The following is a 19,029-nucleotide window of genomic DNA, read 5'->3' on the forward strand; positions in this document are numbered from 1 at the left end:
GTAATAACAATACAACAATGTGTCAAGCGCTGGACAAGTCGGTAAGTGTACTATCTCTTTATTTCCATGCAATAGTCTTTTGAGATGCATCTAGTGTTAAAATCCCCATCTCAGAGATGAGGCAAGTAAGACCAAGAGGAGTTAAGTAACTTGCCCAAGGTCCCAGAGCTGGGGCAGCAGATGTGAGATTCAAACCCAGAACGTCCTATTCTGAGAATGGTGAGCGCCCGACCACACACTGGTAGAAAATCAGCTCCATTGGAGGGGGGCGAGTGGGAAGGGTCATGGTTCTGGCTTAACTCCCCAAGCCTTGCCTCTTTGGAAGCTGGCAGTCTAGCAAGAAGGGATTCTTTCCCTTGAACACTGGGTGGCACTCTTACCCACCAATTAAAGTGGGCTTTACACCAACACTGCCAACTGGCATTGTATGTCTCAAACAGAAGTAAACGGATATCCGGAGCCCCCTCCCTATCATGGCTCCAGGAATGGTTCTGACCCAGTTGTCAGTACCTGCAGTCTGATGTATTTCAGCATCCCAGAGTCCTTTTTCCCTTCCAGGTTGGCGTCTGAAACCCTCTTCTTCAGAGAAGGCGTCCTCAAGCATGACTTGTCTGAGCACTGAAAAGAAGATGAGATATGTGATGGAGAGGACGGTGCTCTCTCAAAAGCCAACAGTGCTGCTTTCCCCCCAGTTCTCCAAACAACCATCTTCTTCTAACGGGAGCGATGATTTAAGGCCTTTTCAAGGGCTCAGACTCTCTGAAAGTGATAAAAGCCGTTACTTTGTAACAAAAAGGAAGCTTAGAGATATTTAGCAACAAACTCCTCTTTTACCACTGAGGAAACTTGAGATCAGAGAGGTGGAGTAACTTGACTGAATTGCAAAGCTGTTTATCAGCAGAATAAGAAAAGGACACAGATCTCTTGACTTCCGTTCAGGGCTGATTATATTCCACCCAGCTGTTAAGAACACAAATCTTTTAAAAATATTAATTCAGCTAAAATCCATTTTATCTAATAGTCCCTTTACAGGGTTGGATGTTACAAGTTGACCATTTGGTTATGGAAAAAAGAATATTTAATAAAGGAATGTTAGGAAGTTGAAGATAAAAGACTCATCAAGGAAATATGTGTTCATAGCATCCGTCATCCAGGCTGAGTTGTATAGGTAAGATGGTTTCTTTAAAAAAAAAAAAAACGCATAGAAAGAAATACAAAAAAACATACTCATCTGTTGGAGGCAGCAGCTCTTCCTTCCAAGTGTCCCCTCAGCCAGGGTCCAGGACAGCCTAACTCCCGAACATAAGCACAGAGGAGACGTATTCTCCCCTGCCTCCCTAAACGCCCGGGAATGGGGTGGACAAAGCAGCTGGGAGAAGGGCCGCTCCTCAGGGTGACAGGCCCTTGTTTATGTATCCTGAGTCCTGATTCCTCCTCTTTCTGCACTGCAGGCTGTGCAAGGAGGGACTCCATCCCTTTGCACAGAATAAGTGCTCATCTGTGTCTCGAGAGCCATGTCAATGAAATGCTTTCTCCTTCAATGCCAAAGGAAAAAGACTGAACTCCTTAAGAATTTTTGAACAGAGTTTCACAGTATTACAGATGGAGATATCTGAAAGAAAAGGCAAATCTAAAAGCACAAGCACCTACCAAGAGCGTCTTTCAAAACTCTGACAAAGACCCAAGACAATGAATCTGTTATGTGACTAGTGGGGAATGAGCCTTTTAAAGGATCTACTTGGAAGCAATGAATCAGAGCTCTTGCTGTGTTTTCTAAAGACAAAACATGGAGGTACGCACTTAGGAACCCATCACTTGGCCAGAGAAATCCCGCATTGCTTTTTTTTTTTTTCTGTGAATGTAAAGCAATATTCAACATAAGTAACATGCCTATTTTATATAATTTTAAAACTATTCTAAAATCATATACGGCAGTCATTTTCTATATAATTGTAGGGATGTGCCTGACTTCCTTTTAAAATGTCAAGTTATTTAGAAAATGGTATCTCTCTTTTACCCTTTCTATTTATAAAACAACACATGCAAATTGAAGAATATCTGGAAAATACAGAAAAACTGTGAATAAAACAAAAATTCCTATAATCCTCAACCCAGTGATGGTCATTATTTGGTTCTTTTCAGCCTTTTTTTCCCATATACATCATAGCAAAACCGTGAAGATGTTATGTATGTGACACACAATTTTAAACAATCCATTTCACTATGACCTTATAATGAATATTTCCCCAGCTCATTACAATTATTTTAAAATATGACTTTTGAATTTTATAAATATTTTACCCATTCTCCTTTGGCTGGACATTTTGTCTTTTTCAGAGTTACTTTTGAACAATACTTCTTAATTAAATTATAGGTTTATTAACCAGGCAGATACAGGAAAATACTCAGCTTAGAAGGAACAGGATGGATATTTATATTTGCCTCTGAAACTCTGGGAGATGTCGGGTTCTGGTTAATTCTGTCTACTGGGGACAGAAGGTGTAAGTCACGCTTCTCAGATATCAACTATTTAATATCCTGGCGTGCTTCTTAAGGAAACCTCATGATAATTAGGATGCTTATTTTAGTGGAAAAGAAGGGAATTGGAAGGGCTTTCACACTAGGTGATGGGTTAGTCAATCTTCTTGAGTGACGTGTTCAGCCTGGAAAGATAGATACTAAATACGGGTACACGTGTGATGGGCACTTGTGTACACTATGTGAAAGTCCTAAAGTCCGTCTACTGGTATGATCTTAACTCATACTAACAAGGCTATCGGTGGCTGCTTTTTGCTTTGGTAACTTGATATAAAACTTGGCTAGAAGAGAGCTAGGAACTGGATGGGGTAGGAGGCTAGTTCTGAAGGCATCTATTGGTTATTAAGGGTTTTTGCAAGAGTAAGGAATTTCACTGGACTAGGAGATGCACATAGTCGTTGGAATTACACATCAGGTTGGGACCTGTAAGGAAACCCAGGACCAAAGAACAGAACGTTTCTCTAACAGAGGACATCATTTATTGTTGAGGCAGTCTACCACAGGGAGCTGTGATGGAGGGGAGGCAGCTACACAGCCCCAAGAGCTGTCAAGGATACTGGGACATGCTTGCTATGGCATGGTACAGAACTTGGACTACCGTCATTTTCTTCTCTGTATGCAGAGAAGAATACTGAATGCTGACTTTGACTTCTCTCCTCATCCTGACCACTACTAATTAAATTTGTAATGCAAACGCAATCATTTGACTGGCTAGGGATTCATCAGTTGTGGTGTTTGGATCAAAAATAGGAGAAGCGGGCCTACCAAATTCCCATCCTGGGAAGAATCAAGACCTAGGGCCTGATCTGGCCTCACAGCAGTGTTGCCCAGAGCTTTAGAAAAACGTCGGTCCTGCAACAAATCCACTGGCCTCTTGCCATTTGCATTGACTTCATGAAATTCACCAACTCCATGCCCTTTCTTTGCTGGGCACATATCATCTTCTACCCTCTTCTCCTTTCTGGCTGAAAGGAAAAAAGTTATTTTATCTACTTCTTTTTTTATCAGCAAGCACTAATTGAACGGTTACTCAGTTTGGAACAGAGCATTGGACAAGGTAGAGGTATATAGGAAAAATCAAATAATTCTTTGGTGAAGGTGATTATATAAATAATGATGACTTATAAAAACCCCTCAAGTTTGGAAACGCTCTAAAATAGACTAACAGAATGTACAGTGAGTCTCCGAGCTTTGAGGTGCAGATTAGCAGGTTGATCAGAGTTAGATGGGTTACAAAATGTACTGGCTGCCATAAGTACATTCTGCCATGAAAACCAATTAAAAAGGAAATAGGAATGAAATAGCGATTGCTTATAAGCCTCAATTTTCGTCAGAATCACTGCTTTTACTCTTGATTTATTGCCTGCTCTGTTTTTGTTTTGGCTCTGGAAATGTGAGCATTGCTCATTTATGTGACAGATTCAGAGCAGGCAAATGGAAACATCGTGAGAGAAAAAAAGAGCTTAAGCAAGAGGCTGGCATTTTGGAAAGAAGGTGTTTATCACAGAAGATTCAGTACATCTTTTCAGCTCTCCACCTGCATGGTTCGTTGAAATGTGTTAAGGTTAGAGGACGTATATTCTTGCTTTACCTTCTCTCTCCCTTTCAGAAATGTGAGCAGCGCAGAAGGTTGGCAAGCCCTTTCTACGGCTTCAGGCTAGTGTCCTGCTTTGGCCGGAGGTGAAAGCACTCACAAAACACCCTAGAACTACACAGCCCACTCAGCCACTCAATATTTACTGTCCTTCTACTATCAGTGAGGTACTCTGCTAGTTATCACACAGATACAAAATGTTAAGACTGTTTCCATTTCAAGAAGTTGATAATTAATTGGCAGAGGAGAAACAGGCATTTAAATAGGCTCATTCTGCAGGCAGAGTGATCTTAAAACCTCTCAGTGCTTGTCACTACTCATAGGATAAAGTCTAAAACGCTGCCACGACCTGGGAGGCCCTACGTGATCTCGTCTCTATCTGCCCGTGCAGCCTTTTCATGCACCACGGTCCTCTGTGCTCCAGCCATGGTCCTTTGTCCTCACCTCTTCTCTCTGGTTGGAAAACTCCATATCCAATTAACATGCATGCATCCTTCAGTCCAAGCTCATCTGTCACTTTACTGAAGAGGCTGTCTTATTCCCCCCAGCAAGTCAAAACCTCATGCATCAGCTTTCTCAACATGGTGCCCCTCTCCTTTGTTGCACTTAACACTGTTAAAATTTTACATCAATTTGGGGGTTTATTTGATTACATACTGTCTTTCCAACTAGACCGTGTGCATCATATGAGAGCAGGGACCATATCTCTTTTGTCCAGCATTATACCCAGCACATGGTATGAATGCAGCATGGTCCACAGGTTCTTTAAAAATTTGATGAATGGGTAAATGGATGGATAGATGAATTAATGAGTGAAGAATGAGAAAAGCACAAGTAAAGCAGCACTGCAATTTTGAGGAAGGAGGGAGGGAAAATGACATTAATCATCCACCTGCAGTATGCCCTGTGGTGACAACGAGGGAGATCAGAACAGGCCTCAGGGAGGAGGTGGCACTTGCGTTGGACCTTGACGGATGTCTGGCTTTGGTCATGTATGGATTACGGGTGAATGCACAGGTGGAGCAAAGGTGAGAAATCTCAGTGTGTACGCAGAACAATAGGCATTAATTAGGTGCATTTTTGCAACTTCCAACATAAATGGTTTTTTCCTAAAGCTAAGGTAGTTTTTATAGGAAGGAGAACTTACCTAAATGAAAATAGGTTTTATTTTTAATGTAGTGTCACTTACATTTGAGATATATATGTGTATAGACATGTATATGTGCCCACACAAACCATGCACACCCACACATACACATGCCTGTATTTTTCCTTTCACGTCATCATTTAGCAGTTCATGCAGCTTATTTATTACCCACATTGATCTATTCCCCACCTGATTTTCCCTCAGAACTTCTGTAGTTTGAATACAACGAGAAGCAATAAAGTCTAGTTTAAAAAGCCCTGACTTTGATATTCCATTTTTCTAAACTAAAGTCTGGTTGAATACGTGATAGATGTGAGGGTAGACAATCCCATCTTGCTGAGCCTCGATTTTTCATCTGTAAAATGTGGAGAACAGTATCTCCTGCACAAGGTTTGTAAGACTCAAAAAGCACTTTGTCAATGATATAACCCTCCTTATACCCTCACACATGTGCTTCGAAAAAAATACTAAAACATCACATCCCAGGAGACAAATTAGCACACTTACAACATGCATGAGATACATTTTTTTTCCTTTAGGATGTCCTATATTAGCCAAAATTTCTTCAATGAACCTGTATTACTTTCATAATAAAAATTTTGCAATTAAAAAAAAATCCCTTTGCAAATCCTAAAGCATTACAAATTGCTACACTACTCAAGTGTGCATTTTTTGCTATTGCTCATATTTTCTAGTTGTTTGATTCGTATTTTATTGCCATCCCTCCACCCAAACTTAACTTGCAAACTCTTTAGTAGAAAGATTCCTTTGTTATTTTTTATGTCTCCCAGAAATTGTGCCAACAGCAGGCGCACCATGAATGTGCATTGAAATGAATAGTATTATATAAAAAACTCTTTGCAGAACCACTTGTGAGAAGCGGCTGAAGGGGCACCCAGCAGCACTTAGGCAGTCTTGGCCATCATGTCTGTTCAGGGGCAGGTGGGTATCTCAGGGCTTCCAGGGCAGGAGCACGACAGCCCTGGCTCCTGCCTTCATCTTCCGCTAGCTCAGCTGTTCAGCATAGTTGTCAGGAAAGTGCAGCCGAAGGCTTAGAAGATGCAATAGTTTCTTGGAGGAGTGTCCTTTAGTCTAATTGGAACTAGATTACTCTATTACTTATCTCTGAACAGTCGGGCCATTTATTACTTATTTCTTAATACATAACTGTATCAGTTTTCTATTACTGCTGTAACAAATTACCACAACCTTCCTGGTGTAAAGCAGCACAAATTTATTATTTTACAGTTTTGGAGGTCAGAAGTCTAAAACTGATTGGCAGCGCTCCTGGAGACTCTAGAGAATCATCCATTTCCTTGGATTTTCCAGCTTCCAGAGGCTGCCAGCATTCCTTGGCTCATAGCCTTGCACCTCTCTGACCTCTGCTTCTGTTGTCATATCTTCTCTGCCTCTGACTCTCCTCTCTCTTTTCTCACTTATAAGAACCCTAAAGATTACATCGGGTTTACCTAGATAATCCAGGATAATCCCCCCATTATAACTTATTCACATGGGCAAAATCCCTTTGGCCACATGAGGCAATCTATTCACAGGTTCCAGGGACTAGAATGCGGACATCTTGGGGGAGGAGAGCATTATTCCGCCTACCACGGTAACCTACCCATCACTACCACCTCCACAAATTCATTATTTGTTCACAGACATAAGACAAAACCTGAGAAAAGATTCCATGTTTGCTCACGGACATGAAGACAAAGCATTTGTCTTTCTTGCACGTATCTTCTGTCTTTGCTCAAAACAACACAGATCCATAGCCTGGTTTATTCAACTTTAGGGGCCTGAAATTTGTATTTCCAGAGAAAAGACTGTTAGGACACCATTAGTACATTGTCAGGTGGGCATTTTCTCACCTCCTTCTGTTTCTTGCCCCGGAGAGCCACGTTGCCGATGTTGCTGCTCTCCCGGAGGGCATCCACAGTGTCGCCGTAGAGCAGCTTGATGGCCCTGACCAGCCGGGCGCAGGAGCGGCTGTGGTACAGGTAGCAGTGTGGGTGGCAGTAGTCAACATGTGTGCAGATGAAGCTCTGCTGATTGCACAGCAAGATCATGACCTGGAACACAGACATCACAGAGACTCAACTAGGCAACCAAAGTACAGAAAAATCATGGACATTTATGTCGGGTGGAAGATGGAAAGTCAGAATGTCAAATTTCCTTGATGGGTCTTGAAACCACAGTGATTCAGTAACTCCCACAAAAGAACAGAGTTACAAGCCTTCATGTACTTGGCTTCTTTGGCTCCCTCCATTCACACTTGATAGAAAGATCTTTTTGAAACAATAAAGGTTAAGTGATCTTCAAAAACTTAAAGCAATTGTTGGGGAGCATATGATTTCCAAATATTTCAAATCAAGATTCTGAACTTAAAACACTATTTTTTCAGCTCTTATGTTGTGGAAAGAGCCAGAGAGAAGAGCAGAAATTGGTAAGGTCTGTCCCAAAGGATTTGGCTGGTCTTGGCAGCTGTGGGATGTCTTCAACTGCAGCCCACCTACATAGACCTTCAGGATGTTTCTACATCTTCCACCCTGGCCTATAACCTTCAACTGGGCCTTGAACCCCACTGTAGAGCCCATTTCCTCTCCTTACAAACTAATTTTTTCTCTGGCTTTTGAGCCATTTTAGTTCTTCATTTGTAGCTTGATCTGGCTCAAATCCTCACATCTTCTAGACTTCTCAGGAATGATTCCAGAAAAGAACTCAGTTGATTTAAAGGATATGGTTATTTTAAGGTAAGGAATGAAGGCCCTTGAGTTTGTAACTTCCTAAGTTGCCTTCCTAAAAAGGGAGTAGCATTCCTAGAGCCACAAAGTTAGTCAAACACATATAGGGTAACCTTCCGAATGGTCCATCCTTCATGAAACTAGTTCCCACCCCAACCCCTAATCTTTTGAGAGACTGTATGCCATACTGGATGGAGAACATAAGTAAGTCTACATGGCAGGGTCAAGTAAACCTGCCAGGCAGGGCTGCCACACATTTCCTTAGGAATGAGAGGCCTGGCTTACTCTGAGACGAAGATAAAGAACAATACAATCAATTCCATACCGCTGTCAAACTCAGCTAACAATACCTCATACTCTTCAAGGTTTTCTAAAAAGTGTAAGTGTCGTCTGAGCAGTAAATCTCTCTCAAGATTTCCTGAATATCTTTGATATTCCTGTTTATACTGGTAAACAGGGCACATGTTTCCCTTGTTATTCTCAAATCTGGCTGCTCAAGAGAAACACCAAGAAAGCTTAACAAAAAACAAACAAGCAAACATAAAATGAGCATTTTACTGGACTTTTGTTCAGGAGATTCTGATTTAGTATGTCTGGGATGGACGTGGAAGTAACTTAGAAATCTATAATTTTAAAATCCTACCTGGGGCTGTCCCTTTGGTAGAATTAGTTCTAAGATGGTCCCCAATGATCCCACCTCCTGGTATTTACGCCTTTGTGAAACGTCCTCCTGTTGAGTACGGGGTGGCCTAGTGACTTACTTCTAACCAACAGAATGAAGGTGATGGCATGACGCTTCCATGATTGGGTTCTATAAGATAGTGACATCTCCCTTTTAGCAAAGTCTCTCCTTTCCTGGCTTTGATGAAGCAAGCTGCCATGTTGGAAAGGCCCGCATGGCAAGGAGATGAGAGTGGCCTCTGGCCAGCATCCCTTGAGGAACTGAAATTCTGCCAACAACCACATGAGCTTGGAAGCAAATCCTTTTCCGGTCAAGCAAAAGCCTGCAGATAAGACCCGAGCCCTGGACGATACTTTGATCATAGTCTTGTGAGAATCCCTGAAGCAGAGGATCCAGTCAAGGTGTGCCAAGATTCCTGACTCACAAAAACTGTAAGATAATTAATGTGCGTTGTTTTTAACACACACATATATAGTCATGTGTTTTTCTAAATATATATATATATTTGAGTGCATGGGATAGCATTTAACAGTGAGGCAGTCAGGACCTGAAGGGCGTGATGTGGAGAGAAAGGGCGTTCACTGAGGTGAGTAAAACGTGAGCACAGGCCCATTTCCCCTTGAGGCATTGCTACTTCTTAAGCATACGTAGCCAGGAGCCAGGCAGAGCTTTAGGGAAGCTCATGGGGCTGGAAGATAAAAATTAGAGTTCAAAATTACCAAACGAGGGAAGAACTGAGTGGCCAAGATACTGTAGATTAAGAGAATGTACAGGGAGATTCAGAGAAGTGAGACCGACAGTGGGAGAGACTGTCTCCCCTTCTAGGAATTTGCTGATTAAGTAGCCAGGAAGCCAAGCAGAAACCAGTTTATAAGCAGAGTGGAGGTTTTGGCAATTTCACTGTGATGGGGAAACAAAATTGGAGTTTCTGACCTGTCAAGAACGAGGGACCCTAGGACATACCCCAGAGTCTCCCTGGGAACCTCGGAGGGCTCCATACTAGAAAGTATGTGGGTAGGAGGGGGTCTAGAAAGAGTGCAAGTCAAGTCAGCTTAGTCCCTGATTCAACTGAGATGATCTTCTTTGCTGTCTGCCAAAGGATAGGGTATCCTCTCTGGAGAGAGATAACATCATCTGGAGTCTCTATAATTTTTAAAAATTAGTAAACTTTGTTTTAGAGCAGTTTTAGGTTCACAGCAAAATTGAACAGAAATTAGAGAGTTCCCATATACTCCTTGCCCCCACACACGCATAGCCTTCCCTATTATCCGTGAGAGTGGTACATTTGTTACAGTCAATGAACCTACACTGACACATCATTATCACTCAGAGTCCATAGTCTACATGAGGGTTCACTCTTGGTGTTGTAAGTTCTGTGAGTTTCAATAGACGTATAATGAAATGACACGTCTACCATTGTGCCGCTAAAATTTTTCATCCACCATGTTTGTAGTCAATGAAATTACCAGGCATGTTAAGGAGAAAAACCAAGAGAAGTAAAAACAATAGACTCATATACTGGAATTACTAGCCTTGGACTCTAAAATATCTGTGATCAATTATGATCACAACGGAAATTTTAAAATATTTTATCTGAGTGATAATGAACGTTTGATGTGTCAAACCTTGTGTGATACCGCTAAAGCTGTCCCTAGAGAACAGTTATAGGTTTAAATGAATATGTTAGTAACGTGGCTGAAAATCAATGACCTGTGTATCCATATCTTTCTAGATAGGAAAGAAAGCAAATTAGGCTCAAAGAAGGTCAAAGGAAGAAATAAAGATAATAGCAGAAATTAATGAAACAAAAATCAAAGATTCCAAAAAAAGACAAAACCAAAAGCAGGTTCTTTGACTAATAAAATTGACAGACGTCTAGCAAGACTGATCAAAAACCAAGAGAGAAAAGACATGACCTACAATACCAGAAATGATAAAGGTACATCACTATAGATCTTACAGAATTTAAAATGATCTTAAGAGAATATTATAAACATCTTTTTGCTAATAAATGTGAATATTTGGATTAAATTGAAAAATTCCTAGGGAAAAAATCAATTTACCCAAACTGCTCCCAAAAGAAAAAGAAAATCTCAATGGTCTTAATTGCACTGCATAAATTAAATCTGTAATTAAAAACCTTCCTACCAGGAAATTTTTATGTCTAGAATATTTCACCTGTGATTTCCTCTAAATATTTAAAGAAGAAATATCACTGGTCTTACACAAACACTTCCAGAGTGCTTGTGTGTAGAACACTACACAGAAAAGTAAACAGCACTATTGAGGGAAATTTAAGAGGTCCTAAATAAGTGGAGGGATATAAATTAATGGAAATGGAGAGATCATTTTATACATTGGAACACTCAATATAATAAAGATTTCAATTCATCAATTTTAAACGATCTTTATATTCAATGTAAGGCTTTTTTGGAAGCTTTTTTTGATGGAAATTGAGAAGGTAACTCTAAATGAAAATGAATCTAGCCAAGAGTCGACCAGGCCATCCTGAAAAAGAACAAAGTTGGGAGACTTACACTTACGTGAGCAAAAGAAACCTGATGCGACAGAGTACACAGCATACGATGCTAATTATACACATTTCAAAAACAGACAAAACTAATCTATGGTGTTGGAAGTATGGCGGTTCCTGTTAGGGGAGGGGAGTGACTGATAAGGGGCCTGGATAGGGTTTCTAAGGTATTAATGTTCTTCCTGACTTGGCGATGGTTACACAGATGTGTTCACTTTGTGAAAATTTATTGAGCTGTACACATAGCTTTTGCATGTTTTTCAACATGTAAGTTGGACTTCGCTAAAAAGTTTTCTTTAAAAGCAGCTGCCTCAGGGATTCTCAAAATCAGCCAGCTTTGGGAACCACTTCCATAGTGAGAGCACAGCGCTGTAAACTCTCAGGGGCATCACGCCCAGTCAGCCATTATCTGACTCTACCAACAAGTCAGAGGGAAATCAGAAGAGATGGTGACAATTCGTATCTAAGATCAGTAACATAGCTGGCAGGATCCTGCCAATTGTGGATCTGATGTCATGTTTCCTTATCCTTCGCCTTCTGTCTTCATGCCCAGCTCAAACCTTGAACTCTAACTATGCCTGCAGTTTCCCTGGGATCCCCTCCTGCCTGTGCCCGCTGGATGGCCCTTTGGGGTATGACCTTCATCATCTTAGAATCTCCATGTCCTGGTTTAGAATTTGATCTAATGCAGGCCCAGGACTGACCCCATGATCTTGCTCTCAGCGTTTGTGCTAACCTGTATAAAATTGACCACAATGCCTTGCCTGTGTCACTCAGGCCATCTCCACCACTAACCTGGCCTGGTCCCTCATGATTTTCCCTGACGTACGTAGACCCACAAGTCAGCCATAACAAAGGACCCTTGGTCTTAGTTAAGTTTAAAATGAATACAATCTACCAGCATATTGATCCTAGTGGGCGTTCAGACACCCAGCTGAAATATAAACCTGTGGTTTTTCTTGGAGGCTAACTTGGATTGATGGTTTTAGTATAATCTTTTGTCCTCCCTCCACAGATCTTCCTCAGTGCCAAAAGAAATTGACCTCAGGCTCTTTCTGAGATTCCTACTTACGTGAAGCCATGACATGTTCCTGTGGTAGTTTTCCTCCGTGCTGGCGGTACTCATTCCCTCCGGCTCAATGCTGGGTTCACTTGCACTCCAAGGACTCCCTTCTTCAAAAGAAAAATACCAAGAAAGGTGTATTGTTCCATCTCCCTGGAGAGCATCTTGGTGCGGTACAGCTGTCCATGCTTTTGAATCCCAGGGCAGACTACCACAGCCCAGTGGGTTGCAGGGCATGGCATTGACTTCAGTGGAGGAATATTAATTGGACTGTTCCCCTCACCGCCAGTTGAACTGGCAATGACAAAGACATTTATGATCTCTGTTATGGTGGCTTCCATTCTGAGACATGGGAGCAGAGAAAAAACAGAGTCAAGTCCTTGAATTGCAGGATGAGCAAGTTATTGGTGGAGTGCGCCCCAATCCATTCCAGACTGCCCAGACCTTGCAGGTGTAGCTAAGCAGGGACACCAACCAACCTGCAGTGTCCACACAGCATGCTGCTGCCTCCCACTGCTGCTGTGACTATGGCTAGGGCTACTGCTGCTAACACCACCTGGCTTTGCTATCAGAGCAATTTCTAAGATGGGCCGGGGCCTCGGAAAACTAAGGGAATTTGGAAGTAATTGCGTCCAATCGTGGACAACCCTTTTGTCCAAAAGGGGTTTGGGATGAAGGAGAAATCTCTCAGGAATTCACTACTTAGTATACTAGACAACATAGCTTTGTCCTCAAATCTAAAAGCTTTTTTGAGTTTTCTCCATGACAAAGTCATGCCTCTCGCCTGGATAGTTTAATTCAACTGGCTGGGTTAAATCGATCAATTCAAATAATTAATTGAAATAACTTTTTCCCCAAACTAACTTAAAATATTGTTACAGCTTCAGACATATAACAAAAGTAGTCACAGGGTTCTTTCTATTGTCTCCTTAAAAAATAAGCTGAACCTTAGGTAATGCATAAATTAGCTATTTTCAAGGGCGAGGGTGGGTGGGTGTAGAAATGTTTCCTATTTTAAACTCTCTGATTAGATCTACTCAGATTGATAATTCATCCACATTTCCTGACTGACTTCTGAAACAATTTACCTAAAAAGGAGAGCTTTCTTTTCTTTTCTTTTTTTTTTTTTTTTTGAGGAAGATTAGCCCTGAGCAAACATCGGCTGCCAATCCTCCTCTTTTTGCTGAAGAAGACTGGCCCTGAGCTAACCTCCATGCCCATCTTCCTCCACTTTATATGTGGGACTCCTACCACAGCATGGCTTGCCAAGCGGTGCCATGTCCACACCGGGGATCCAAACCAGTGAACCCCGGGCTGCCAAAGCGGAATGTGTGAACTTAACCACTGCGCCACCAGGCCAGCCCCAAGGAGAGCTTTTTATATTGCTTCTCATACAGGGACAGAATGGCAAAGAAAATGTACTTTGACTTTTACTTAATAGTTGAAGTCAGGCAGCGGTAAGTCCTATCTGCATGCCTGCTTAATCTTTTTCTCGTCTACTGTGATGATCAGCCCATTTTGGGTTTCAGAGTCTCTGGATCCTACACTGACGGTCTACAACTCTAATGCTTCCCTTATATACAGAGCTCATTTTCAGGTATTAACATACTTTACAATCATCCCTGAATTTATCTTTAGAGCTTCTCCTCAGAGTAGGCAAGGATTAAATAGAATTTTTCCCATTGGATAACTAGAGAAAACAAATCTCTGAGATATAAAGTGACTGGTGGAAGGTCACTGATTGTCAGGTCTAGACAATCTGTTCTCGCTGATATTTTGGTTGTTTTTACTATAAAATAGAGACTTTAAAATTTAGAGAACCTTTAGCTAGTTGTCCCCAAGGGAAATTCTACATTTTGCTTTAAAGATCCTCATCAGAAGAATGGATGCACAAACATCTGCATTTCAAAACCCTGTCCTTGTTGTTAAAGTATCTTCTTTACCAAAGGCATCCTCTGGATCCTCGCTGTTCAAGCTGGGGTCCCCGCACCAGCAGCATCAGCTTTGCCGGGAAGTTTGTTAAAAGCGCAGAATGTCAGGCTCACGCCTCAGACATGCTGAATTGGAGTCTGCATTTTAACAAGACTCCCAGGTGGCCCATGTGCACGCTAAGGTTTGAGCAGCCCTGCCCTAGAGAGTAACCGACGGCTCTGCTCTCCATCCATCAATGTGTAAGAAAATGGACTTCAGCTGTTTCAGGATTTGGGCCCTGTCTTCCTACCCCCCGTGTCCCTGCACACCCCACTCCTCTATGTTACCTAGATCAGTGACAGTGTCCCTGCTCTGGGACAGCTGCAGCTCCTCAGCCTCAGACTCTGAGTCCTGCCGTGATAACTTGCTGCTCTTTAAGCTGCCGACCCGGCGAATGCTGGACAAGGAACCCCCCTTCTTCACCTGGAAACTGCGGGTTCCTTTAATCTGGAGCAGGCGGGGGCCTCCTATCCTGATCTTCCTGCTGGGAACTGTATTAAAAGAATAAAATAGGGCTTTTCCCCCTTAGTTTTCCCCAGCCAGTGTTAGAGCCAAGCTCTCCCCAACCTGTCCCTGAACAGCCTCCTCTCTCGGCTCAGGTGAGCAGCGTGTCTGGACAAGGCGCATCTCCCAAGCCGCTAGTCAGGCGGCTCAGTTAGGCAGGCAGGAGGCTGGGTCCACCAGGAAGGGCTGGTGCAGCTTCTTTCTCGGACATAAAGCTCATTGGTGCTGGGAACAACCTGCTCTTTCTGGCCCAGGGTTCACAAGCATGAGTGTGCCCTCGCAGCAGCATCATCTAGGACTGTCGGTGCACTTACATCACATCATTGCTGGATTCAACAGAACCACACAACATTTGTCCTTGTTTTGAAGTGGGACTTACAGAATTCTGTGACTTATGTAAACCCCTTCATTTTGGAATACCTCATTAAGAAATAAAACAAGAGGTGCTTCTCTCTCCAACAGTCAGCAGCGGGTTCCGCTCAGCTCCTCAGCAAAGGCACTAAAGGGTCTGTTCTCATTGGGCTGCTGAGAGTGAGTGTGAAATGGTTCCATTTTCAGTGCACCTAGTGATTTCATAGCATCCTCCTTTCAGTCAAAAGGCTGGGTGAGATGTGAGTCCAAATGTTGCAACACCCTGAGTCAACCTTACAGTCTATATGTACCAAGAAGAACATGCATTATTCATCTTTAGTGTTCTGGAAGAAACAGTCATCAGTGAGGAAAATGAAAGGGTAAAACAAACACATTTACACTTGAAACCTACTTTTTTTTATCAAAAGCATCCTTATTTCCCATAGTCATATATATATACCTCCTTTCTTTTCTTTTGAAGATTTGGTGTTGTTACCCATTGAGTTTGTACGGGCGGGATAAAGAAATTTTTCAGAGCTTAAAGTCATTATCAGGAAGGGGCCATTTTTGTAAAGTTTTCTTCTTAAGATGGAAACAAGATTCTAACTAATTATTTAAGGCATAGCTATTAATATTTTTAAAAGTCCCAATCACAAAGATTGCATTTTAGTCTCAGGTTTGTCACTCACAGGAGAGTTAGTGTGTGACTGTGATAGAATTTGTACAGCTCTATAAAATGGTAATTAAATGTATACTTTTAATGCCATATAAAGGACCCTAGAAGGATTCCCGTTGAATGTGAAATATTTCATCTCTGATTTACTTGTGTGATTGAGAAAGACTAAAGTTACCACCACTCAGCTGGTGAAGGCTGCATGGATTTCCCTGGACACATCTGGATAGAAATTCTTGTAGCACAGTTGGATAAATCCCACAAAGACTATAGACCATAAGGCTCTATTTTAATTATAGCACAAAACTCATCCGTTGTATGTTTCAATATGATTTTTAGGCTTAATTGAGACTTTATGATCTACTTGAAAATGCATTTGAAACAGAATATAATTATCTTTTCTAGTGACTATGAATACTATTTCATGTCAAAGTAGATTGGAAAATAGAGAAAAAGAATAGAGAGATAATTTTTTGATTTTTACAGAGGCATATTCTAGCATTCTTTTCCTGGTTTGATGATACCTTTCAACCTAAAAATGCAGCAAAATAACCCCAAATTAACGTGATCTGAAAGAAACTGAATTTTGAGACCCTGTTCCACCACCAAAGATAATTGGAGACATCTTATAGCACTGAAAAATTAATGTTCAGAATTATGGCGTTGGTTGTTTACAAAGGACACAGCTGTTAGAATTCAGATTTGGTCTTGTGCATGAAAAACGTCAGCTGAGATTGTACAGCACTGAATTTTAGACTTTATCTCCATGACAATGAAAACTAGTATGAAAGTGAAACAAATTTATCTAAATTGGATAAAACATCTCTTTTTCCCTTTTTTCTCACCCCACGTTGTATCCATCAGCAAGTCCTTTTGGCTCCACAACTCAAAATTTCATAGGTTTTTGAAAGCCCCGTCACTTATTCCCTAGACAAATGCAGCTCCCTACCCACTCCCTCTTACCCCCACGCCCCCAGTTTGACTCATCTTTCAAATAAATAAATTGTAAATACACATATTATACCACTTTTCTGGTCAAAGCCTGTCCACAAATCTCAAACACAAGTAAAATAGAATTAAATTTCAGCCATATCTACAGACCCTATTTATTTGCCCTTTGGCTTCCTTTCTGGCCCCATCTTCTACCATTTTCCCCCCAACTGTTCTACTGTGACCATGTTGGCCTTTTTGTCTGCCATCAAATGCTCTGAGTCCATTCCCACATCAGAGCCTTGCTCTCAGGGTTGTCTCTGTTGGGAAGACTCCTCCTTCAGCCCTTTGCTTGACTGGCTCCTTCACATCCTACAGGTCTCTGCTCAACATCACTTATAGGATCCTTCTCTGACTACACCCCTCCCAGTCCAGGTCACTACTAATTCTCTGACCCTAATTTGCTTTTCTTCATACTACTTATCTCTACTTGACAGCCTAGTATTTAATGTTGTTCACTATCGTGTTATTAACTATTAGCTAATATAAACTAAATGTATGTCGGGAATTTTTCCTGTTCATTGCTGTATTCTGGGAGCCTGTAATGGTGCCTGGCATACAGTGGGTGTTCAACAGATGATTGTTGAATGATCAGACACATCTTGTTTTTTGGAATACCAGTCTTGATATGTATTTGGAATATAGGTAAAATGATCTGACGGCCCCTGCTTGGAGATTTTAGGCAGACATCTTCAGTTCTAAGGATTATTTCATGTTAGTTTTCCTTAGTAGCATCTGAATTGTGCTCAGGTTGCTTATTTCAAGAACTCACATTTTTAGCTTTTATAAAAACAGATGGTATGAAATTTTAAATAAAATTTTAACTTAATAATCTAAGTTAGCAGGTCCCTATGTCCCCATTTTCATATTGGCTTTAGCAGCTGGTATCTGCTTGTCAAAAGGATTAAGAACTATTTAGGAATCTTCGGGAAAGTTTTGCCAACTAGCAAAGGACATTTTATTTATAATTTCAGTTTTCTGCTCCTCATTTATCAAACAACTTTCATATATTGAACACAGCCATTGTATGAGAAAAAAATCACTAAGAATTTGTGTTTGGATTTTAAAAATGATTTACATAAATAATAATCATGATATTAAAGTGTTCTTAAAAGTTAATCTGGTGTTTTATTTTTTTGAATGGTGTGGAATTTAGTCCACTGAAGTTCAATGATGTTAGTATTAGGAATTTTTACTTCAGCTATTTTAAGCAATAATTAACATAACAACTTTGAGAGGGCAAAAAAAATTCCTGTGGGATATATTTAAAAGATGGAAGTTCTTCATCATATGCAGTTATCCTTGTCTGAGGTAGTAATATTTGAAAAAATATTAATTTGATACTTCTTCATACTCAGAAATTGCTAAGTCTTGGCTGATAAATACTTAGTTCACCATGAATTCAATACTATATAATGATTATTTACATTTTTCAAATGTCACGACAACAGTCTGATCTTGAAATATTAAAAAATGTTTCCAGTGTACATCAATTCCTTATAATATTTTAAATATTTTATATTTTCTCTATCTAGAGCTATTCTTTTCGAGAATCCTTCACTTCTTAACTTATCCAAAGTTTGTGGAGTCATTGCTACAGGACGCTAGAAAATACCTAAATGCATAAAATCATCTTTGATTTTCTTTACAAATGTGCCGATGTTCCTTTAATTGAAATTCACTAGGAAAACACTGACGGGCAATGGAATTTAAGAACTAGCAAAATCAGATAGAGAAATTAAGAGCTTAAAGGAGGCTTTAGAGCCCAACTTAAAATTTTGCAATCTTTACTTTAGCTCATAGTTAGGATTTTCTGCATGGGTTCTAATCTATGTGCTCTTGAAACAAAAAATAATAATAATGACAACAATTATTTATTGTGTACCTGTTATGTACCAGGTATTGAGTTTACGCTTTACTTGCGCTGTCTCATTTAAAGCTCTCAACACCAAATGAGGTAGATGTTTTTAACCTAATTTTACAGAGAAGAAAACTGTGGCTTAGAAGCTAACTAACTTGGAAGGTCACACAGCTAGTTACCACATTTCAGCATTTTCAGATGCACATTTTTTCACATTTTAACGTATCTGAAATTGAGATTTGTCTTACAATTGACAGCATCTCAAGATTACTAGTGCCAGATAGCAATTGTGACACATTTGTTACTGCTTGTGTCTATGTGAACATCTAAAGAACCAGCGAGAAAATTTGAAGAATAGGTGTCAGTATCTTTGAACTC

The 19,029-nt window shown here is 40.7% G+C and overlaps 1 protein-coding gene across 1 annotated transcript in view; it reads right to left on the reverse strand.

Annotated features, from left to right (window-relative positions):
• UNC80 (unc-80 homolog, NALCN channel complex subunit) overlaps positions 1-19,029 on the reverse strand; it is a 215,786-nt gene that overhangs the window by 80,504 nt on the left and 116,253 nt on the right. Inside the window, exons 27-30 of the mRNA XM_046644309.1 lie at positions 14,560-14,763; positions 12,311-12,411; positions 7,151-7,351; positions 511-618 (exon numbers count right to left, since the gene is read on the reverse strand). Of these exons, the coding sequence (XP_046500265.1) occupies positions 511-618; positions 7,151-7,351; positions 12,311-12,411; positions 14,560-14,763 (614 nt within the window). The remainder of the gene's footprint in view (positions 1-510; positions 619-7,150; positions 7,352-12,310; positions 12,412-14,559; positions 14,764-19,029) is intronic.

This window comes from Equus quagga, chromosome 17, assembly GCF_021613505.1.
Source record: "Equus quagga isolate Etosha38 chromosome 17, UCLA_HA_Equagga_1.0, whole genome shotgun sequence".
Classification (NCBI taxonomy): domain Eukaryota; kingdom Metazoa; phylum Chordata; class Mammalia; order Perissodactyla; family Equidae; genus Equus; species Equus quagga.